This window comes from Mchenga conophoros, linkage group LG1 (genome assembly GCF_057382185.1).
Source record: "Mchenga conophoros isolate Kocher_MC1m ecotype Shallow Benthic linkage group LG1, M_conophoros_male_GT1.1, whole genome shotgun sequence".
Classification (NCBI taxonomy): Eukaryota; Metazoa; Chordata; class Actinopteri; order Cichliformes; family Cichlidae; genus Mchenga; species Mchenga conophoros.
The window spans coordinates 14453014-14476391 of record NC_140526.1 but is presented as its reverse complement, the minus strand read 5'-3'; the positions used below and the strand labels follow the sequence as shown (position 1 = coordinate 14476391).

The 23378-nt window shown below is 37.1% G+C and overlaps 3 protein-coding genes across 8 annotated transcripts; 1 reads left to right on the top strand and 2 right to left on the bottom strand.

The window, feature by feature from the left end:
* Positions 1–19: 19 nt before the first annotated feature.
* ddias (DNA damage-induced apoptosis suppressor) lies at positions 20–5495 on the bottom strand. The gene is made up of 5 exons (XM_085267172.1): positions 5114–5495; positions 4734–4895; positions 4096–4204; positions 3347–3660; positions 20–3091 (listed from the first exon to the last, which is right to left on the bottom strand). Exons 1-5 carry the CDS (start codon positions 5233–5235, stop codon positions 1429–1431), a joined length of 2370 nt encoding a protein of 789 aa, XP_085123298.1. The 5' UTR covers positions 5236–5495; the 3' UTR covers positions 20–1428.
* Positions 5496–6109: 614 nt separating this feature from the next.
* LOC146583093 (uncharacterized) lies at positions 6110–11019 on the bottom strand. 3 transcript variants are annotated; one of them, XM_085280396.1, is made up of 9 exons: positions 10620–11016; positions 9156–9223; positions 8755–8802; positions 8552–8616; positions 8425–8462; positions 7788–7867; positions 7578–7640; positions 7234–7284; positions 6114–6701 (listed from the first exon to the last, which is right to left on the bottom strand). In XM_085280396.1, the coding sequence occupies exons 1-9, from the start codon at positions 10750–10752 to the stop codon at positions 6648–6650; spliced, it is 600 nt and encodes a 199-aa protein (XP_085136522.1). In that variant the 5' UTR covers positions 10753–11016; the 3' UTR covers positions 6114–6647. The 3 variants fall into 3 exon arrangements, with proteins under 3 accessions (XP_085136530.1, XP_085136533.1, XP_085136522.1); XM_085280404.1 differs by lacking the exon at positions 8755–8802 and having other exon boundaries at positions 6110–6701; positions 10620–11019; XM_085280407.1 differs by lacking the exon at positions 7578–7640 and having other exon boundaries at positions 6113–6701.
* Positions 11020–15209: 4190 nt separating this feature from the next.
* Positions 15210–23028, top strand: LOC146583092 (uncharacterized). 4 transcript variants are annotated; one of them, XM_085267160.1, is made up of 10 exons: positions 15210–15323; positions 15411–15478; positions 15594–15714; positions 16649–16797; positions 16903–17045; positions 17130–17292; positions 19413–19506; positions 19610–19688; positions 20335–20408; positions 20502–23028. In XM_085267160.1, the coding sequence occupies exons 1-10, from the start codon at positions 15280–15282 to the stop codon at positions 21313–21315; spliced, it is 1749 nt and encodes a 582-aa protein (XP_085123286.1). In that variant the 5' UTR covers positions 15210–15279; the 3' UTR covers positions 21316–23028. The 4 variants fall into 4 exon arrangements, with proteins under 4 accessions (XP_085123286.1, XP_085123272.1, XP_085123280.1 ...); XM_085267146.1 differs by having other exon boundaries at positions 19610–19697; XM_085267154.1 differs by having other exon boundaries at positions 15594–15723.
* Positions 23029–23378: the final 350 nt, after the last annotated feature.

The following is a 23378-nucleotide window of genomic DNA, read 5'->3' as shown; positions in this document are numbered from 1 at the left end:
CCTCCCACCCCTTTCTCTCTCAGAGTACCACACGTACTTTAAAATATATAATAAAAGCAGGGGATCCTCAAAAGCAATCTTCTGCCATTGCATCAAGTAGATTAACATATAGTGGGATCATAGGTATCGTCACATGGCCATTACCAACATCATGGTACATGGGATTTAGAGATATTTCGGTCTCAACCACCTGTCTGGCAAACCAAGACTTTGTGATACACCCATGCATAATCATTTGCGAAACCAAATGAACAGCAAATTCACATGTCACATGTATTCACATGAGTTTTCCAAAATCAGTTAAACTGTGCACATAAGCATTTTTAAGATACAAGTACCAACCAAAGAGGCACGTGCATTCACACACAGACACAATAATGCCGTACCCAGCTGACTACATGCCAATCTTGTTTCTGTAACACATGCAGTACAAGGCTCCAGCTGTTCACTTGTTCCACTTCCAGTTTTACCAATGTAACATCGTCTTCATTTCTCTATTTTGATCACACCCCCAGAACATTGTAGTCATTGCTGCTATTCTTGGCTCTCTGGCATGACACCTTACACACTCATCCCAACATAAACACCCCTTGAAAGGCACAACTGCAGTGTGAACCCAGGAGAACAGTAGGTCTGCTTAGGACTCTGGTGTGATTCAAATTATACTGGAGAGCTTTCAGGATGTGACAGTGTTGTTGGCTTTTGTGGTCTAAAGCATGCCTTAAACTATCAGGGGACCTTTGTTCCATAAATAATCTTTTGTAATAGTATTTAATCTTTATTTATATTGACATGTATTAATATAAACAAATGAAAACATAAAATAAAAATGTTATTGTCCTTGAATAGATAGCAATTAAATATCCACTTAATTACATATTAACCTTACAAACATCTTAAAGTAAATAGCTATAATTTTTCATACGCTTGTGAGCTCAAGCTTTTAGTCGCTTGAGCCTTTAGAAAAAAGCCTTAATGTGTTCAAAGAAGACAGTAATACTTTCAAAAATATGGATCTATAAGTATGTGGACATACAAACACATTCTATACATGTTTCAAAAACCATAGTCGTTGATGAGATTTTGCCCCACCTTAACTGCTGCTAAGCTCAGGTTGTAATAAGACCAGGCAATGATTGTGGTAAATGTAACATGTTTATATATTTCATTTAATTAAAAGCGCTTTCTAAACAGTGCATAAAAATTAAAAACATTGAGTTAGACTAAGCATTTGATGAAAAAGGCGGAGGAAGAGAATTCATTACACTTTCAGTCAAAGTGCAAACTTGAAGGTCAAGACAGCATCTCTCTTCTATCTATAGTGTTTAATATATGAGCCCTCTTTTTCTGTTTCACACAGAGTAAAATAACAGCAGTATTACTCCAATGGAGCACGATTTCTTACAAGTCACTCTGCAACACAATGTCTCAGAAAGAGTCAGAGAACAGATCTCTAGAGCAGTCACATGTCTGGCTCCCATGAATCCCTTCGCTAACCTCTTCACTGTCACAATTTTCTGTCTTTCTCAGCACACACTCGATGGAACCAAAATTGTTGCGGTTGTCTGTCAGCTTTCTTTTGCGGATTGGCACACTTTGTTGGATTTTACTCGCAGGTGTAGGAGGAACAATTGCTTCATTGTCATAGCCACACTCTGACACGTCAATAAATCTTGCTTTACAGTTGATTGACATGCGGTTTAGAGCCTCCTCCTGCACCCTAAGGTGCTGCAGTGGATGTAGACTGTTTTTATGCTCGACTGGTTTCAAGAATTTTCTTTTGGGGGTAAGTTTGTGGCTGTGTCTGCTGGATGTAGTTCTCCACACAAAGTTTTCTTTGACAGATTCCATCTCACTCTGCAAAGCCTGGTCAGCATTACCACAGTTCAGTTTATGAACAGAATTGTTTTTACTCTCCATTTCATGTAAATTTGCATTAAAACTTTTTTGATTGACAGGCTGTGAACTGAATTCACCTGTCACGCTTTTGTACAAGTCAACACATGAGTATGATACGACGCCTAGTTTTACAATGGGTGTGGACTGAGAGGGAGGGACAAAGTCAAATCCTTTTGTGTCTTGTGGAATCAAACTCTCCCTGCATTTACTTTTTTTAAATTTCCCTTTATCTGGTGTTGATTGTGTCACATTCGCATTTTCATAAATCAGATGATGCTCATCTGCCTTGGAAAACTGTGAGCAAGCTTCCATGCCATCACCGACGGCTTCTGCATGCATGGTGAGCCTCTCCGTTTCAAGATTGATCGTGTCTGAGCTACCAAACAGATCTGCTGAACAGTTGTAGGCATCCCCCTCAAGCTGCTCTTCTTCCTCCTTTTGAAAAGACAGTGAACTAGCTGTGCCATCCACCTGATAACACCCATGGGAATAAATGTTTCTATCTTGACTCCTTTTGACAAACAGAAGAGGGTTCTTACATTCTTTGCTGGCTGAATCATGTGAGCCACATCCATTTGTTGCAGGGGTATTAGTGGCATCCAACAATGCTTGCAAATGCCTGTCTGTTATTTGTGCATTTCTTTGGGAAGATGTTTCACTTATTAAGCTGCTGTTTCCCAGGTTATTTCTTGCCTTTACTTCCTTCCAGTGAACATTCTGAACTTGTTTCGTATCTCTATCAGTGTCAAAATCTTTATTGGCTTCACATAAAAACTCTGTCAGACTTTCAGAGAAAGGCAAATCGTTCCAAGCCAATGAGCTTGATGAAAATGTTCTGGTGAGCTGTCCAGTAGAAAACTCCTTTTCTTTGGGGCTATTCTGACAATACTGGGACGGCCTTAACCAAGTCTTTAGGCTAAGGCTGTTTCCAGCTCCCTTCTCAGATGATGGACTCTCATAAAAACTGTGCTGCAATGAGAAAAAAGGAGCCAAGTCCTTTTCCACTTTTTGGTTTTCCTGGCAACCCCTCTGTGCAAGATATGGTGTTACACTTTTGTCAGCCTGACTTCTGTTTTCATCTCCACATTCCTGGGTACTGCAGCCTTCTTCCTGCTCTGCTGATGATGTAACCAGTCCAAGTGATTGCTGCCATGGAGCTGTGGGAGTAAGGGTGCAGTCTATGTAACGTGATCTAGGAAGGAAACAAAAGCTATTATCAATTATCATTTTTGCATGTAATGTAACAGCACCTCCACCCACATGCTTAGAAGTCAATATCAGTAGCTTATGAGAATATGTGTGGTTTTTACTTTGGCTTTCAGAGCCATTTATTGTTATTTTGTAGTCCCTACAAAGAAATAGTACATAGGAGTACATGACTCTCTAGTTAGTAGGGGTTTTTTGGACAGAAAATACAGAAGATTGTATCATTTCTTAATTTCATTACCTTTGAAGTGATCGGGGCAAAAGACGAGAGGCAGATAGTGTGGCATCACTAAAGCTGCTAGTTGGAGAATGATCATGAATGAGGAGCGGGGTTGTTGCTGGAAGACTGGAGATTCTGCTGGTATCAGCAGATACAAGTTCAGATTCAGAAGCTTTCTGAAGAAGAACCCGATAATAACTGACCACGGTGCATCCTCCCATTCCCGTTGCTTTGGGAAGAATCATCTGAGTAGCAACAAACTGTGCTGCATTTTTACTGCTGGAGCCACTTAGAACAGGTCCTCCAAACCAAAGCGCAGTTTCTGCTTCCATCACCTAAACAACACAGATGATACCACAGACAGCTAAGCTCAAACAATGCAAAAATAAAGTAAGCATAATTAGAACACATTTTGGACATATATTGATCCTATTATTTTATTTTCTTTAATGGTGAACTGAGAAACTAAAATTGTGAAATGTGGAGAGACGTTTATTATTTAATTGTTGCATAGTTTGTCTTGCTTTTCATGTTCAAAGTAACAGCAGGAATAAAAAAATATGGACAATTGAGTTTGAGTTAATTTCTGCTGTTTTGTGTGACCAGGAAGTCACTGATTTCAAGTTATATAAAAAGAAAACAAAAAAACCTCCAAACAACAATAGTGACTAAAATGTTGAAATCCTATTTTTAAGTCTTCATATGTATTTGAATAACTTTTGATCTTGCATGTCACATAATACTTTTACACACGTGATTTACGAATGTACCTTTATACCAAAAATGAAATGTCTGCCAATGAAACAGTCCTCGACTGCCTTCACCAGCAATGTGAGTCTTCTAGATTGTTCCACGGGTCTGTCCAAGTTTTCCACCAATCTATAAAAGACACAAAGCCCACACAGCTCTTCACTTAACCATCAGAGAAGATGTTATGTTCTTCACACGTTGTAGTCATTTGAAACTGACAAAAAACCACTAAAATCTGCACTTTAAAAAGAAGAGGTACAATACAAATAGCATGTATCCATATTATTAGGTACACCTGTTAAATTTAATACAATAGGACTGCCATTTCTTTCCTTCTTTTTGGGGGGGTTAATAGAAACTTGCCAAAAATTTTAAATTCTGGCATTTTTGTGGATGGTGGTCCTGGTGTTGTACTGAACTGCAAAGCACTCACTAGTGTTCTAATGTTTTCTCCACCCTCTTATATTCGGAGGGAGGTGTAGTAAACCCTAAGTGACAACAACCAGTACACCAACTCCATCACATACTATGACCTCAACTTATATGTATCCATGGCCTCTGCTTTATCCCAATATATACTCCTTCTAAACCTGGGAAAACATTTTAACAGTTATTCAGTCTTGATAATAGGAACTTGCATTGTGTTTTCTGTACTCACCTTTGTAATTCATTTGCATGAATGCCAAAGAATGGTTTCAAGCTGTTTCCAAATACTGTTATCCCGAATATACGTCCGTCCCGGGCCACCCTCAGTGAGAGACGGTACCTGTAATCCACCTGTTCTCTCAGGCACTTGTAACCACACTTGAAGCATCTGCATCTGTGGTGGGTACACAGAGACGATTGACCAGTATCCATATACTGTCAGGTAACGGAGGTAACATACATTGTATAAAAAAATATTCTAATTTTCTAAAAGAAATCCATTCACTTTTAACTGGACTGTATCTCACTTAGATACAGTCCTCTCAGCACAGTTTCTAAAGGGATTTTCACAATGCTACCGTTTCTCGGCTACAACTGAACCTTTGTGTTTACCTCGTAGTGTCCTGCTGGTCAACATCAATCCTGGAGAAACAGCATCTGCAACACGGATAAAACACACAGGGATCTTGCAGAGACAACACCGCACAATCCACCAGTGCCCGTCTATAAGACATTTCAGTCAACTGAGACACGCAGCTGCAGATAGCAGGCTAACCGCTAGTTAATTACCCACTTAATACATGACTGTTTATTTGATCTGTTTTTGTAACCGAAGGATTTGAGCACGAAAAACTATTACAAACGTTACGAAAAACATAGCAAAGCCCGCCAATATCTAACTTTAATGCCGTCATAGCAAACATGCCCTTTTGCTAACTGTACACAAAATGCTACTTCTTCGTGTCTTCATTTCCATGTTGTACGTGAGTCAGCTGGAGGATGCACCGCCACCTACTGTATAAGACGATCACATGAAACGACATTTCTTGATGAATCTACGATAATTTTAATAAAATAATGTTTTCAACTACTGCATGATATGTATTTTATTTAATTATAGATATATTAGTAAAACAAATCAAATTAATTTCTGTTAGATACATTTTTTGTCCTTTTGCCTATCATTTTCGTCTAAAATTGGAAAATTTGTCAGAGTGAAGTGTCTGTATTCATTTTTTTCTTCAAATCCAGTCATTTAAGACTTGTTTGGATAACGTGTAAACTGAAGTTATGTCCAGTATGATGATTCAGCAGTGTCTGAAAACAAACTCTACTGCTCACTTTTAACATCAAAAAGTTCAATGCACAGTGCCTAAAGGGACCAATAAGGGAGAAATTTCTGAGCATTTGTTTTGACAAATAAATGACAGTTTTTCATAAAATCCCATGATGCCACCTAGCCTTTGCATATTATGTCGCAATTGGATATGCATAATCCCCTTCACAAGAAAAATTACTGAACACTGTGTGACAGACCTGACCGGTTTCAGTGCTTGCATCATTTGTTACAAAGGCAGGAAATTGCCCAACATTTGCAACCATTGTCTTTTTCACAACCAGTAAGAGAAAACAACAACAAAGATTCTGAGCATAAGAGTTCCAAAATGAATAAATATTAATAACAAATAATGCAGTCAGACTATTTTTTTTCCTTCAATTATTTTATTTATTTCAAGGTACACACAGTATACAGTCAAACTCATCGTTCACCAGTCAAAATGAGTTTGCTACTTGTTTGCTACTCAAGTAAGTGAAGGTCTTACAGATATATTGCTCTTATACTTGGGTGGGTGACAGGAATATATTCACTACATTTGAAGACAGAAAAGCAGTACACGAAAGAACTATCAGCATTAACCTGGAGAATACAAACACGAGTCTGTGATCTAAATGTTTAAGGCCTTTTTGTCCAGACTGTGACTAGATGGATGGCTACAGGTGTTTGAAATCCTAATATAAATAATATAAGTAGTTGGAAACACTATAACATAGGAAACACAAATCATGAACCAGCTGTACATAGTAACATGATGCACCATGATGGCAATTATAACCATTGCTCTGCAGTTGAAATGCAGCTCTCAGTTTACCACAGAGGGGCTCTGATCAACACCCCTTTCCATGTGTGAGAATTTGCTACCTGCAACAATTCAGAGCAGAACCAACATAAAAGAAAAACACCTAAACAATGTAAATATGTCTAACACACATTATTCATTATACTCAACTGTATTTGAAATAAAAGTAAATAAAAGTGCTGTATATCTCAATCTGTTATTTAAGGTGCAGATGAGTGATAAAGCACAACATAAATAGACAAATCCCCAATGTCATAATAGACACAGGAATTATATAAAAAAGACACAGATTTTGCTTTATTTTAATTTATAATTAAAAAAAAAAAATACGCTAGGTTAATTCTCATGTCAGCTTGTGTTTGTTCAAGGCACTGGCTTCTAACTGGAGTTGGTCCACCAGATATTTTGACAGTGAATACCAACTGCTCCTTATGCTGATGAGTGAAAGGAAGGGAATGAATTGAAGGGGATCGATAAAGGATATCTTACCCTGCCTTATCCTATGTGAATGTGCCATAATAGATTTTCACTTTTTAAGTTAGTTACTAAACTACCCTGTGTGCAGAAGTTGGATGATAATTACTTTTGATTTACCTGCATTCTCTGATGAAGAAACCTCAACTTCTGGTTGAGACATTCAATTTCCTGATACAAACAAAAAGATAATGACCAGGTGTTTGATTTTTTAAAAACTCACTGTAATATTAACCCATTTAAACCCACTGGGAACAACTTTTGCTGCTCTAAGCCCCTACGACATTAAAAAATAATTAAACATATTGTGTGTAGGGGATGTCTAAGGAGTAAAATGCATGCACTTATTTTGCAGGGAAATTTTGGGGATTTAATGGGTTAAGAGATTTGATGAAGAGGCTAAAACTCTTCAATATGGTTCTGCGTTTCTCAGTGCATTCACCGCTTTAAGAAAGTTTAAATACCTGGGTTAGTTTTTCATTACGCCTGAGTTTGACTTGAGGAAGAAGGTCTTCCAGTCTCTGTATCTATAATTAAAAATACAATCTAAAATCATTTACAGACAAGTAGCATCTGTTATTAAGTCGTTAATATATTCATTCGGAGATCAGTCTGTGGACTACTGCCAAACCACTAACTGTACTGTACTCTCATTAAAGAATACTTGCACTTACCCTTCTTTCAATAGTCTGTAGTCTTGTGTTCATAGTTTTATTGATCACAGTCATGGGGATGGTTCTCGGCTTGGGACACACTGAAGTAATATGAAACCAAACAGAAATCAAAAAGGTGCCTTTTTGTTCAGGACTATACATTGTAGTGATCTTTCTTTCTGTATCTTCTTTACTATTTGTAGAATAATTTAGCCATGATAAACTGATTCATGTTTAAGTGTTTCATGTGTTTCCCATCCAAAATAAAGGAAAACGAGTCCATTCACTGCTACTATTAAAGCTGCGGTTCCATTCACAGGATGTGGATGCTGACCAAGAGTAGTCTTTAGGATATTCCATTTGTGATACCTTCTAAAATTTCTGTCTGTTGTTTAAAAAACTGTCCCATGACAAGAAAATCTAATACTTTATATTATGTTCTATTTTTCTTTTACAGCAAATGAATCATTGCAAATACTTTTTCCAGAATAGAGGTGCTGGGACCCCTCCCAGCACCACATTTGATACAAGGTTTGTTCATAATTCCATTGCCTTTGTATATCCCATAAGCTAAGCTGATTGGCTGTAGTTATTCCATTAACAGGATTATGAAATGTAGAAACATTTACAGACTGTTAAAGATAAACACACTGATTACCATGCTGAAAGATCTTTGCAACCTCAAGCACGTAAGGTCTGTGAAGAAAAATATATAACTGCTTGATTATATATTTTCAGTATGCAGTGATTAAATGTAAAGACTTTTACATCACCAGACCACATACATGTGCTTGCTGTTAGCAGGGATGGAGCTGTTCAGAGGGATAAGATGGCCATGATGGTTCCTTATCTACACACAGAGGAAACTTATCAGCTTGTTGTGTTTTCAAGAGCTCCCACCAATTTTTTTTTTTTCATTAATCATTTTTGACACATGGACCCACTTCCACTAAACGTTTAGAGAAATGCCTGTATTTTACACATGTACCTTGAACACAACATTGGAGCAGTTCAGCCCAAAAGCACTGCTGACAATCTGAAAAGGTGATGTAATATAATATAATATAATGGGCAATATTTTAATAAGTAAACAACAAAAGAGCACATTCATGTTTTATACTTAATAATATTAACAATCAATGATTTAAAGTCAAAGTCAAAACAACAAAAACAAAACAAATCAATCCAAAAATACACATGATAAGAAAGAACAATTACATAATTACACATAAAAGATTAATCAAATCTCAACAAATGCTGTGAGGACTGTGATCATTTTAAATCTTTAAATTTAATGTCTGCTTTAAATGCATATTTGTGAGAATTAAATGTATAACTTTGGAGATTTTAAAGTTGATTGGCTGACTCAATGGATGGATGAATGCATACCTGTACAATGATGGTAACATCAGCAGCTGGGGGAATAGACACTTCTCGAAGAGTAGCCACTTTTTCATCTGCAGCAAAGTAAATGTAAGAGTCTACTTTTTACAATGTTACCATTACATAATTGCAAACAGTGCATTTATTAATGGTTAATCAATCATTCACTTATAATTTATAAAGATATAAGCCAAAACAGCCACCAATGCTGTGGAAAACATGCCAGTAGCTGGACATTTGGTTAGTATAGTTATAGGCACTTTGAGGCAACTGTTTTTGTGATTTGACGTTACATAATGGAATACTCTCCCTCTTCATATTCGCGCGTCAGATTCCATTCAGTCTTTTAAATCACGTTTAAAAACGTATTTGTTTGACCTGGCATTTAAGGCGAATTAGGGTAATTTACATCTGGCTCTGTATTTAGATTATGTAATTATCTTATTTTATATATTTGTAATTTATATTTCATTGTGATTTTATTTGTACTGCGATTTTAATGGAAAGCACTTTGGTGTACTTCGGTCTTAAAAATGTGCTATATAAATAAATTTTGATTGATTGATTGATTGATTGATAAATAAAATTAAATTGAATTGGATTGAACTTAATTGAATGTTATCAGTGCATCAGATCTAAAAAGCAGTATATTTAGTATAATCTCTCTCAACACAGAAGTGCTTATTTATGTCTTATGGCCGTCATGAGAAAGCTGGATTTACATATACTGTGTTTGAATGCATGGTAGCACACTTCACATGAGTATCATGAAAAATCAAATTTACAATCCAAGTGAATGGACTTTATAGTTAACTAGAGACATTTGTTGTGTTTAGTATTTTCAGTTAACTGCAGATTGTTTAGATATACATTATGTGTAAGTGTTATGTAAATATATATATATATATATATATATATATATATATATATAGGCTATTAGGCACAAATGTTTTGGTGTGTTGTTTGTCCATGTTTGACATGGATTTTAAACACTCACATCTGAACACTTGATTGTTACAGTATTTCATTCATCTCTTATTAAAATTAACCGTTTAATATATTTGCTAAATACCCAATTGCATGATTCTAGTAATCCTATAATCAGATTTTTGTTCCCTCTTTGGTTCTTTTGAAGAAAAAAATAAAATAAAATAATTTTAGATGTGAGCTCGCGGTCTAATATAACAGTCACCAGCGAAATGCTCCTACCCTTTTGGGGGGTTATTTATGAGTACGTTATTGCCTGATAAAGCAAAAAATAATATATAAACTTTTTTTTAAATGGATTTAACTTATATTATCTGGGGGAAAAAAAGAAAAAGAAAATATGAGCACACAATCCTCATTTTGACTTTAACGGGTTAAAGGGGCTGGTTGCCATGGACACAGACGCACAGACTGACATCAGTGAGTAATTAAAAAAAAATCACGGCTGACGAGAAGACGAGAAACTCACACAAACTCACGAACCTTTTTTGTCAAGCCGCCTCAGAGCGATCCAAATCTTTGATACCTGAGGTAATTTATCAAAACTGACGATAGACATTTTAGTCAGAGAGCAGAAGCGGCCGCAGCCAGCGAGTATAAAAAATAGATTATACATCCGGTAAGAGACCTTCAAAATAAGGCTTGAACTTCAGCCTTAATAAAGTACCATTCTAAATAAATAGAATGGTACTTTATTAAGGATAGCTTTGCAAATAAAAGAAAAACTGCTGTTCTTTAAGTGGTCACCACCCTAAGTTATTCAGAGAATGTAATGTATGGGTGCGGAAAATGCACACAGCTCTTCAATAATAGTATATCCTCTTAAGGAAATATAAACATGGCATTTCATTTTACATATACAGGTGGTTTAATTTAAAATAAAAAAAAACCCACAACCTCTTTTTGGTTACTTTCAAACACCATATGCTTTATAAGGTCTGAGACGATGAAAAAATATAAATGTGACGTGTCATAATATTTAAGATACCGAAGATTTCTGAAAGAACACTGCTTAAAATGTGTATATATGAGAAGTACCAGTAATAATACTAACTGACAACCTACTGATAGACATCAGGAATCATCTTTCAAGTCTGTTTTAGACACAAACAGATGGACTGAACCAGAAGAGAACTTGAAGAACTTGAAACTCAGGATTGTCTCATATTTGTCAGTGTGAAATTATTAGCTGTCTTGAAGAGCACCAGCTTGTCTAGTTTCTTCATTAAACTTTCTAAAAAAAACTGTAGTTTTGTTTGTTGCGCCAAGCCGACATGTTAGTTGTACAATCCAGAGTCTAAGACAATTTCGTGTGAAAAAGAATCAGCTTGTCCAATGTTAGGAACACAACCGAGTCTTGAGATTTTATATCCATAGCTGGTGCAGGATTGGTTAGTGTTTTGAAAAACCTAAAGGGAAAAACGAAACTGTCTTCTTTGACAATGCACTTGCAAGACCAGACAGATTCCCTGCAATGTGTTGTAAGCCTGATTGTTCCGTGTTTAACAGACCGTGTCTGCAATAGTTGATCGGTTAGTACGTCAGACTATTTTTTCTTTCTTTTGGCACCAAGCCACTTTATGTTTGAGGAGAAAATTGAAAGCTGTGAAACAAAACCTACAGGAAACCTAACAGGACAACTGAGAGAGAGAAAAAAATCAGACATTATTTAAGAAAGCCCTTTTAGGACATTCTTGTGTACATAATTCACCACAAAAAAGGCTTCAATATCATACAAAGACTTCATGTAAATTAATATATTCTGGATCTGAAAAGAAACTCAATGGTAAGAGAAAAGACTGTTTAAAGAGATGTTCTTGAGTAGGGCTGGGCGATATGGCCTAAAATCCATATCATGGTATAATTTGAAGCATGTGGGGTAACGATATATATCGTGATATATTCTTTTCTTCTGTATAACGTATTTTGCACACTGTAAGGCACACTTAAAATCCTTTAATTCTCTCAAAAATCAACAGTGTGCCTTATGTATGAATTCTGGTTGTGCTTACTGACCTCGAACCGATTTGATGTAGTACATGGCGTGCAGAAATCTGTCAAAAATGTTTTAGTACGACTTTGGTAAGCTATGAAGGCACCGCCTGATGGCTTGGCGGAGCGGTACGGCTGCCGTAGTCAGGAGCCTTGCGGAGTAATCTGGGTTCAAAACTCCGTTTGCTTCAGGTCCCAAAGTCAAAGGAACACTGCGGCATTACTGAGAGTTAAAAACTGTCTAAATTCTTTCATCTTTAATAAAATGATTAGCGTTGCTGCTTTACCAGGTGTAACAATTAAGTTTAACATTCAGGCATCCATGAAAACAGATTTAATAAATTCAACGGAGTTAGAAGTTAGCAGGAAATTAGCTCGCTAGTTTCCACCTAAACATGATATGCCATGTTCTGACTAAGAGATTTCTGAAAAAATTAAAAGGTACAGCAGTGACTTTTGTAGGGTTACTGAAGTCGGACTAGCTGGTATATAATGATGTCCTACGTGATCACTAGCAAAACAGCTACGTTAGCATAACATTAGCACAGTGAAGCTGACGGATGAACGCTAACCTTTTTCCACATGATAAAAGTTAACGTGAGGGTTTCTGGTGGTTAGGGACAAATGCAATTAATAATAATAATAATAATAATAATAATAATAGATTTTATATATGAGCGCCTTTCAAGTCACCCAAGGACACTTTGCAATAGGATAAAACACTTAGTAAAACAATGGCAAAATAAGAACAATAAAACAAAAGCACAAGATAAAATTAACAAACAGTGGATTCACAGTGAATATGCAGATTTGAAAAGATGAGTTTTGAGTTGGGATTTAAACTGGGGGAGAGAACCAATGTTTCTTATTTCTGGGGGCAGAGAGTTCCACAGCCTGGGAGCAGAGCAGCTGACAGCTCTGCTTCCCATGGTGGTGAGGCGGAAGGAAGGTACAGTAAGCTGGATAGAAGAAGAAGATCGAAGTGAACAGGTAGTGGTTAACAGGTCAGAAAGGTAAGGAGGAGCGAGGTTATGAATGGCCTTGAAGGTGAGCAGAAGAAGTTTGAATATTATCCGGAATTTCACAGGGAGCCAGTGAAGTTCCTGAAGAACGGGGGTGATGTGCTGGTAGGAGGGGGTTCTGGTGATAATGAGAGCAGCAGAGTTCTGAACCAGTTGAAGCTTATGGAGGGATTTTTGGGGGAGACCATGCAAAAGAGAATTGCAGTAGTCAATACGGGAGGTAACAAGACTGTGGACAAGAATGGAGACTGGGTGGAAAGAGAAGGAAGTAATCTGTTAATGTTGCGTAGATGGAAGTAGGCAGAACAGGTGAGATTATTGATGTGAGATTTATAGGAAAGTGAACTGTCTAGGATGCCACCAAGGCTCTTAACCTGAGGAGAAGGGAAAACTGTGGAATTATCGATGGTGAGTGAGAAATGGTTTGCCTTCAAAAGGTTGGATTCAGTTTACTGCACACAAAAGCAAACAGTTTACTTCTCACACAACAAGTTTTAAACATGTACATTTTATGTCTCTATGTCTCATATGAAATACTTACACTTGTATTTAAATTATGTATCTTTTTATTTATTTGATAATATCACAAATTAATTTCCATATACTTCAAATACGTGATGAAATTATCTTTGCACATACATACAAAAGCACACATGTTTTTCCCATTGTTTTCCATGCTGACTTCCTGTTTTCAGTGAACTTCAGACAGTTCAAGGAAACATCCTGGCTCATAAGGCCATGACAAAAAGTGAGGATCACTGTTTTGGCAGTTAAACAAAACACAGTATAGAAACCAGTAGGCTCAGTCTTGGGCGTGGATACATGAGTGTGGAGTGCCAGTAATATATTTGAAGTCAGGGAGCACACTGCCCAGGTGTTCTAAGTTGGCAGAGATCCGAAAATTACCCTGAAACACATACAGAGGAAAAACTTAAAGTAAAGTAAAGTGTAACCCTCAATACATTTATATAACCAAAATACATCCAACACAACTCAGGTTTGACTCCTGCACCCGAACAATGGCAGTTTGACTTCCAACAAGGAAATTCCTCTGAGAATACATTCATGTTAAACACCACAACTTGCTTTATATACATTCCACTTTGTGGAAGAAGATGAAAGGGGACATATAAACCTCCTGTCAATGTGACTAAAACATGTTCCTCCCCTTTTACATCATCAGTGAATGAAAATTAGTGCTACACTATACATGGGTATACATTCATTAAAATGTGCCTGGTATGGGTCTAAGGTTTCTTGTAATTGTGTGTTATGTTTTGAACCTAAAATAAGTCTATATATAAATTTATGTCACGTCATGGCTATTGACTGTGCAAAAAATGCTGAAAATGTGAACTGTATTTTTTTAAATCAAACTGCAAAACTGCAGCAGTAATTTGCCAATTAGAAATATCCTTAAGAATAGAATAGAATCATTTGTGTTTGTTGTCTTGTTTATTGTCTAGCTTGTCACAAATAATCATACCGTGTTTATCATAACTTTTTTCCAAATTATTTATACATGGTTTATTTTTTCCTCTCATGTTCTCCATATAATAAAAACGACCTTTGTGCAAGAATGGCATATCGCAATTCTAGAATCAAGGCATTATTTATTATGTGCAATAGTAGGCTTAAAATGTTTCCATGAAAGCTGTATAATTTCATGTTCAGGTTCCGTTTACTATACGTAGCCTAACGCAGGTCTATGACAGTATGACACACAAGCGGTCAGAGACTTTTAGCATAAATGTAATATAAAACAGCTGAGGACAGCCAGTGAACTTTAGAGACCCAACAAAATATAATTGGTAATGTTAGTTCCTGTCGATAATGTGCACGGGAAAAAGAAAGGAAAATTTTGCTTAATTTAAATGATTCCATCGTTTTTATTCCATAACTTTCCATATTCCCACTCTACTGCCAAACTGGGATTTTACAGTGTTTTACAGTAAGTCTACTCCCCCCTCCCCCGTTTTTATACGCACGGTTCTGTCCTTCCAAAGAAAAGTCAGTGAGTCTGACTTCCCCTAAATGAGTGGTGCATTCTGCAACAGCTTTCACATGAGAAAGACTGTGAGACACACTGTGCGAATGGATTTAGGCTGGAGCCGAGCAGACCGCTTTCTATGAAAATACGCGAACTAAATTGTCTCGTAATGGATTCAAACAGGTAACCTGGATAACGTAAATTTGACTTTCTTCACGAATCCGTCAGGTTTGTTAAAAGAAAATATCTTATTTTCGTTTTTTCTTCCAGACAAGTTTGCAACTGGATCTCTTATACCGTGCTTCTTTTTGGATACATAACTGCGGCCGTACTTCCTGGTATGTAGCTTACAGTAAAATAATAATAATAATATTAATACTGTAATTAGATAGTTTGTGTGAGCCCTGTGTGAGCACTCATAATTTTCGTACTTGTATAATATGTTTCGTTCAGGAAAGAATCCGACAATTGGCTTCAACCTTGAATGTACGTACGACTTTGACCAGGTGATGCAGTGTGAGCTGGAGCTGCAAAACTGCACTGAGTACAGCATGACTCTCCAAGTCCAAGACAAGTATGCCCGGTGTGTTTTTAATCGATGATTTTAGTATTACACCGATCAGCCATGGCATTAAAACCAACAGGCTTACTTTGACTGGGTGCTGCTTTTGCTACTAGCTCCTACGTGTCCGGGTATAGACACGATTTATCTGAGGGTATCTGCCCTGTGTGGGGGTTCCTGGGTCGGCTGTATGTGGACCGGACTTGCATTGGCACACTGAGTGGATTCTCAGTTAGATTGGGATGTTTGGATTTTTGCTCTTCGTTGTGTTCCTCATTCACTTTCTAGACAGTTCTTGTTGTGTGGAAGTTCTCAGTGGAAATCCCAGCAAACTCGGTATTACTGGTGCTGAGAGGTAAAATGAATGTGCACAGAGTTATATCAAACTTTAAAAAAAAAAAACAGCAAAAAACTAAAATAATAAGCTATGGCAGTTAAATGGTTGGTACATTCTTGTGAAGAACAAACATATTGTACTTTTACAATATGTACAGTTTTCCCAAATTTGTTTTTTTTTCTTTAGGCTGTTTTTTTAATCAATAAGTGTTAAACAGTTGACAAATTTCAGCTGCTTTTCTGTCTGTTAATCTTCTTTGGGATTCAGGGGAATATGTCAATAGATGAGCACTGTTAATTTTATTCCATAATTTTTGTGCTGTTTAAACAATGACTTTAGTAAACTAGAGTAACACTGCCTCAGTATGTGGGACATGTGTACAAAGGATAAAAATGTGGCGTTGTTGTAGCAGGAGGTTAGCATGATCCAAAGATGATTGGTTGGGTGTAACTGGAATCCAAGGTTAATCATTAACACTGCATTTAATGTGTAGTCATTACTTGTTACTTTCTTCATCTGTCTGTGGTTTCAATGCTGTGGCTGACAGTGTAAATATGCTGTGGCATATGAATGTTTAAAGTGTTTTGCATATTATCCTTTGCTCCCCAGTGAGGAGAACTGCGCTGTACAACAGTGTGGCATTGGAAAGTGTTGTTGCTCCTTCAAACTGATGCGTGTGTTAGGAGAAGCTCTCACAGCAAAAGTCTGGAAAGATGGCAACATCATGGAGTCAAAAGCTATCAATGTCATGGAGAGCAGTACGTTGGCTTCTTTCAAATTATTTCCCATAACTCTGCATCTGCCAGAAAGACTCTCTGGAGGTGAACAAATATTCACTTTAATGCTCTTTTGTTTCTGTACAGTAAAACCAAAAACTCCAACAATCAAATCAGTCAATGAACTCGAAGGGAATTTTGAAGTCAAGTGGACGTCAAACATGAAGGGATTTTTAAACAATGAAATGACTGCTGTGGTGACTTACTATAAAAAAGGAGAAACAGAAAAGGTAGGAACAATGCCACAGTAACTATTTGTTCTGGAGATGTAAACATGGACAACTGTCAAACTCATTTTTGTTCCTCCATACTAGACATCTGGACCTTTCAAACCAGCCACAGTTGATGAACTAAATTACTATGTAATAAAAGGTCAAGACCTGGCTCCCAGTTCAGCATATGTGGTCAGCGTGAAAAGCTTCTTAAGTCTGAGTGGCAAGTTCAGTGACAGTAGCAAAGAGTGGGAATTTGAAACTGGTAAGAATTGTCTTTATTCAGTTGTAAAACAGTAAATTCTGTATTTCTTAACTGTGTTAAGAGGCCCTAATTATATTTCTATTACACATTCAGCTGAAAAATAATATGAGTTTTAATATTAACTCTCAAACTAACTATCATGTAAGCTGTTGTCTCCAGAGAAAAGTGGAGATGAGCAGCTTAGATTGTAACATTAAAAGTGAATTTAGAAGTGTATTCGAATATAAAGGATCTGTGGAAATCTCAAAAGCAAAGAGATAAAAAGTTTGTATGTATAATATGTACAGTTTTAATTTCTCTTTTTTAATCTCCTGAACAACAAAGCAACAATAAATCAATAAATTATGATGCTATGTCCTGTTTTAAGTAGTATCGATCTGAACATTCATACCGTGTATAAGATAGAGTATGAAGACTTTTTAAAAAATGTATATTTTATCTTTGTAACTTACATTTTGGAGGCTGCATAGAGTAAAAAAAAATGCAATGGGACACTCTCATTGGTATAAAAAAATAACTAAAAACTATCCTTTTGAGGCAATATGAAGAAACTGTTTAGGAATTATATAGCATTAAGTAGTGACACACAGTGTCATCAACACAACACATCTAACACAAAATACAAGTCTGTTAGCAGACATATAAGCATATGCTATGCACTTTATCCTACTATATCTCTCTGCTAGAGCTGGGCGATAGAACGATAACGATATGTATCGCGATATAACTTTTACTCGATAGAGAAATTAAGCTATCGCGATAGACCTCGCTGCTCTTGTCCTCTTAAAAAAAAAAAAAAAAAAAAAAAGGTCAGCCGATCCAAATTCAGTAGCACAGAGCTGAACCAATCACAGCCGCAGCGTCACGTCGCGTGACTTGCTACGCACAGCACAAGTGCCAAGCCGCACGTGTGTTTGTTTGGGAAGCAGCCAGCGGGTAATGGAGCCAGCGCGTAATGGAGGAAATGAGCGTGACCGAAGAGAAAACAGATGATGGTTCCAACGCCGGAGAGATTGTCGAACGGAAGAGCCAAAGAAGTTCCGTAGTGTGAAGGTATTTCGGCTATTTCAAGTCTGACAAAAAACAGAGTAGCGTGCACTGTAAATTGTGCTGAAAGCAAGTCTGGAAATACAATAAACTGGTGCATGGTCACACTGTGCGCCGCGTTATTGTTTCGGTGAAATGAATTTCTACAATACTGTTACTGTTAATTCTACTCTCTGCAGTGTTTAAATGCTTACATATACACACAGTTACTGTCCGTCCACACATACGACTCGGTTCTGCTTCTATGCCGCAGCTTTGTTTACTTTTTCCCACCGAGGCTTCTAGACTTCTGATTGGCCAACATTTCTGCACGGTTAGGAATCTAGCGCCACCTGCTGCTTTGGCATGTTCATAGCAGCGTTTTCCTTCATTTCTGCCTTTATGTGTGGACGGGATTATTTTTTAAAACGAAAACAGAAAATCTCAGTTTTCAAAAATACCCGTGTACGTGTGGACGTAGCCTCAGTCTCTGACTGGAAGCGCTAATTCGTCATTCGGCTTTTGTCAGACTAAAGTAACTGTTAAAACTGTTTGAAAAGCTAAGCTATACAACAAGGAGAGATTGAGAATTTCCTTTTAGTTCTCAGTTTATTTGATATTGACAAAAGTTAGTCAGTTTTGTCTGTTCTTCTGTAAAACAAACTAAGATTTATTTTTAGAATTAATATTTTGTTTCTAAGTGGAATTGACAATTTAGTCTGTTTCATTTGTTCTATTTTGAAACTTAAACGCTTTAGCGGCTGCCTTTTGTGTAGTTTGCAATATTTGCCTTTATTTATCTGAAAAAGTCTCATGTTCCTTAAGTACATCTACCCTGTTGAACTTATTATGGGAAATAAATATTTAAAAACAAGCTGCTGATTATTTCACATTTTACTTGTGAGCAACGGCACATTTAAATCTTACAAATATAGTTATTTGGCTTATATCGTGATAGATATCGTTATCGCCTGAAATGAAAAAAACATATCGTGATATGAAAAAATCTCATATCGCCCAGCTCTACTCTCTGCTGTATAACATCTGTGCAAGATTGCAATTATTAAACTTGTTTCATACATGTTATTTCACAGGTCCTTCCCGCCACAACCTGATGTTGGTTATCATTATCACCCTCAGCATTGCTGCAGTCATCCTCAGCATTGCTAAATATGGCTGTTATGCAAAGTGAGTCATGTAGATCAACAAGTTTTTCTTGTGCCTCGGTCAGTGCATATTTCCCCTAAATATTTGAATGGGGTCATCATTTTTTTCCTACATTTCCTTTTAGGTTGAGAAAAATCTATTACGATGCAGTTCCGAAAACTACAAATCCCTCTTTTCTTAATATTAATCCAAGTGAGCAGAAGGTGAGACAGGTGAGGTCAAAAACTTCTAACTTCAATGGTTGCATTCATTTACTTTATTATTAATAATTATTAACAATTTAAAATCTGTTGGTGATTTTCATTAAATTATTATATTGCATCACTTTTTCATCATTTGCCATAATTGGATTTACATTTGGTCTATAAATAGCAGTTTTATCAGGACTGTTATAGTCAAAAGAAAATCTAATGCATCTAGTGGACAACATTTGGCGATTAGAATAGAAATGTATCTGCTTAGCCATCAGCTGATGAAGACTGGCACTAAAAATCAGCTGATCTGCAGGGACTACAGCTGAACTTGAATTTGTGGCCTGTCTTAAGTGACACTATATTTAATTTTTCATTGTTCATGGCATAATCAGCCCTGGAGTCAAATGGCCTTCACAAACGCTATGATTTAACAGAAATTGTGCTGAAATCAGAATCCAGCTCTGCATTTTTTAACAGGTTTTTTCTACGGTAAAATCAGTCACTAAATCCTATTGTCCCAAAAACAGGGCAAACTAAGTCAACCAGAAATGATATCTTAAGGAATACAAAAGGCACTTTGAGAAACATACTAAAGTTCCAAAAGATTTTCCTCCTTCAACTGAAATGTTTAAGACTGTTCATTCATTTTGCTTAGGTCTTGAAACTTGAACCCATCATTACCATCCCCATACATGTTGAGACCCTTATTCCAGATGACAGTGAACTGGGGTTAGTATTGACTGCATTGATGCATCACCATTACAAGACATTTCCTTGAGGATTTATATCTGGCAGTTTCAGTAATTGTTTCTTTGTATTCAGGTCGAAGGTGTCATTGACAGACACAAGCTGTGGAAGCCTTCAGCAAAGCAGTGGGGTCAGCACGGGTTCCTCTGATCTAAGTTATACAAATACTGAAAGCCCCGTTGCTGTGAATGGAGAATCTTCTATTGCTAAAGCTGCTAAGAATGAGCTCTGTAAAATATTCCCAAATATTTGCCCAATATTACCAGTGAGCACCAGTCTCCCGACACAGTCAAACAATACACAAGGAAGTGAATTATTCTCTGAAACGAGTTCTGGAGTATCTGCATTTGAAAATAAAACCTATCACTTCCTTCTTCCTGGCTGTTTACATCAGACTATGACAGACAACTTAAACACCCAGGGGACGGCTGAAATGCTTTGTGACTCTATTTACCATCCCAGTAACAGTGGAATGGAGAGATGTCCGGATCACCAGATACCAGCTTGTCAAGTTCCTGCACAACTAAGTGGTATTTCACCATCAGTGGTTTCACCTCTTCTATCAACAGACATGTCCTATCAAGAGGTCCCCATATGTGTGCCCATAGGGTCACACAGTTTTCTTGCAGTGGATGACGACTATCAGGAAATTCCAAGTTTGGTGAGGCAGCCTGATGCTTCGCTTTTAGAGCACAGAAATACTGAGCATAAGGAACATTTGGACAAGTCGGAGGAGGAGTCACTTAGAAACAGCCCTGAAAGCATCTTAAGCCCAGTTGTTCCAGTTCAGGATGGGCAGCGTGTCTCTGAACTCCAAGTACCCACCTGTTTTAAATCTACTAACTGCTCTGTACCAATAATCACAGAGAGTGGCTATCAAAGTGTGTAGTGTTGTGACCATAACTTCAGTTTTAGCTCTTTCTAATACATGGATGCATGAAAATGATCTCATGATAACTGTTTCTTATAGAATATGATCCTGCTGTCATTTGGAAATTATTCTATATAGTAAGTCAAAGATTTGCACTGTGAGAACACTTAGGTTCAGCATATTTAAAATGTACTCATAACAAACATTATTTTATTTATTTAACTTTGATTTCACCAGTTTAGTCCCATTGAGACCAAAGATCTCTTTTACAAGGGAGACCCGACCCTTAAAGGTCTGACTGAATTTAACTTGACCGGTGGATTTGAGGGGTGAGCACAGGAGGTAGAGCAGGTCATCTACTAATGTAAGGTTACTTCAGTCTGCATGCCAATATATCCTTGGGCAAGTTTCTGAATGCATTCACCAGAGGGTAAATCTTAAGGTCTATTTTGACTTTTGCGATAAATCTACTTCATACATGACGCTGGAACTAGAAACTCCATTTATCCCTACACCACAGCCTTCCACACCATTCAGGTCGTTGTGGTACGTGTCGACTGAACAGTGGTTATTTTTCTCGGGAAGTGCAAGTCAGTTACGTAGAAGGTTGTTGTGTAGGTTTGAAATGGGCTTTCAGTTATGGTGTACGATCTCAAATAAAAACAAACTTAGGGTATAAGTGATGTACATGTTGCCATTAGAATGCTTTTCAATCAAAGTGAATTACCCTGGGCTCTGTTTGTTTCAAAGAAACATTGCTGAAGAATTTTCAGATATTATATGGCTATAATTATAACCGTAATTTATTAAGTGTTTGTTTTCAACAAATGTTTAGGAAAAAAGTTTTATTTGTCATGTTGTTTTTATATCCAAAATTCAAGTTATTTTCTTTTGTTTTGTTTTCACTTAATTGTAAATAACACATTTGAAATGAGGCAGCACAGTGGTTCGCATTGTTGCCGCACAGTAAAAAGGTCCTGAGTTTAATTCCACCATCAGGCCAGGGTCTTTCTGTGTGGAGTTTGCATGTTCTCCCCATGTTTGCGTGGGTTCTTCCTCCCACAGGCCAAAGACATGCAGTTAGTGGGTTACGTTAATTGGAAACTCGAAATTGCCCATAGGTGTGAATGTGAGTGCGAATGGATGTCTGTCTCTGTGTGCCAGACTGGCGACCTGTCCAGGGTGTAGCCCTATGAGAGTTGAGATAGGCTCCAGCACCCCCCGTGACCCTGAAAAGGATAAGCGGAAGCGAATGGATGGATGGACATTTGAAATGTATTACTGGAATGTATAAATACTGATAAGACCAAAATATGTTAAATTTGTCATGAATGCTAAAACAAGTGAGCTTTAATCTCTTTGCTTTTCCCGAGTTAAAAAAATGTTCAAAGTGAATTACTCTGAGATGTGTTTGCTTCAAATAGACATTACTGAAGACTTTCAATGATCTACAGTATGCTGTACTTTGTACAGTCTGCACAAACAATTTAATATTAAATTCTTCAAGCATCATTGCGTATCATTTGTAACTTGGATCCCAATGCGGTGACCCATTTTAGAGATTGGTACTTCAAATTAAAGTCGTTAATAAATGAGAGCACAAAACCGATAGCAAAAACAAAACCCACAAAGAAGAATGTAATCCTGTTAATGACAATGGAGGGGGTCACATATCTGAAAGCTTGACTAATGTGCATATAGTAATGATAAACACAATACATTTACAGCTACACTGAGTCATACAAATAGTGCTGCATTTATTATAAACTTTTCAGTAGTTAGTCAATACTCCTGATAATGTAGCTCTTTTCTGTTCACGTTGTTTAATTCAGATGTTTAATGTTGGCTTCCTTCAGTGTTGCTTGGAGGCTGGATGTCTATCAGGGTCCGCCTCCATATTGTGTTCTCAGCATGAGCAGACACTGTCGCCTCTGCACTGTGAATTTGCATGAAATCACATGACCAAAACAGACTCACCTGCAGTGGGTGAGCATGCAAACACGCATTAGATATTCATTGTTTCATTTATTTAATTGATTGTTTGCGTCTGGCCCAGAGTTTTTCCTATTGGTATGGCGTAA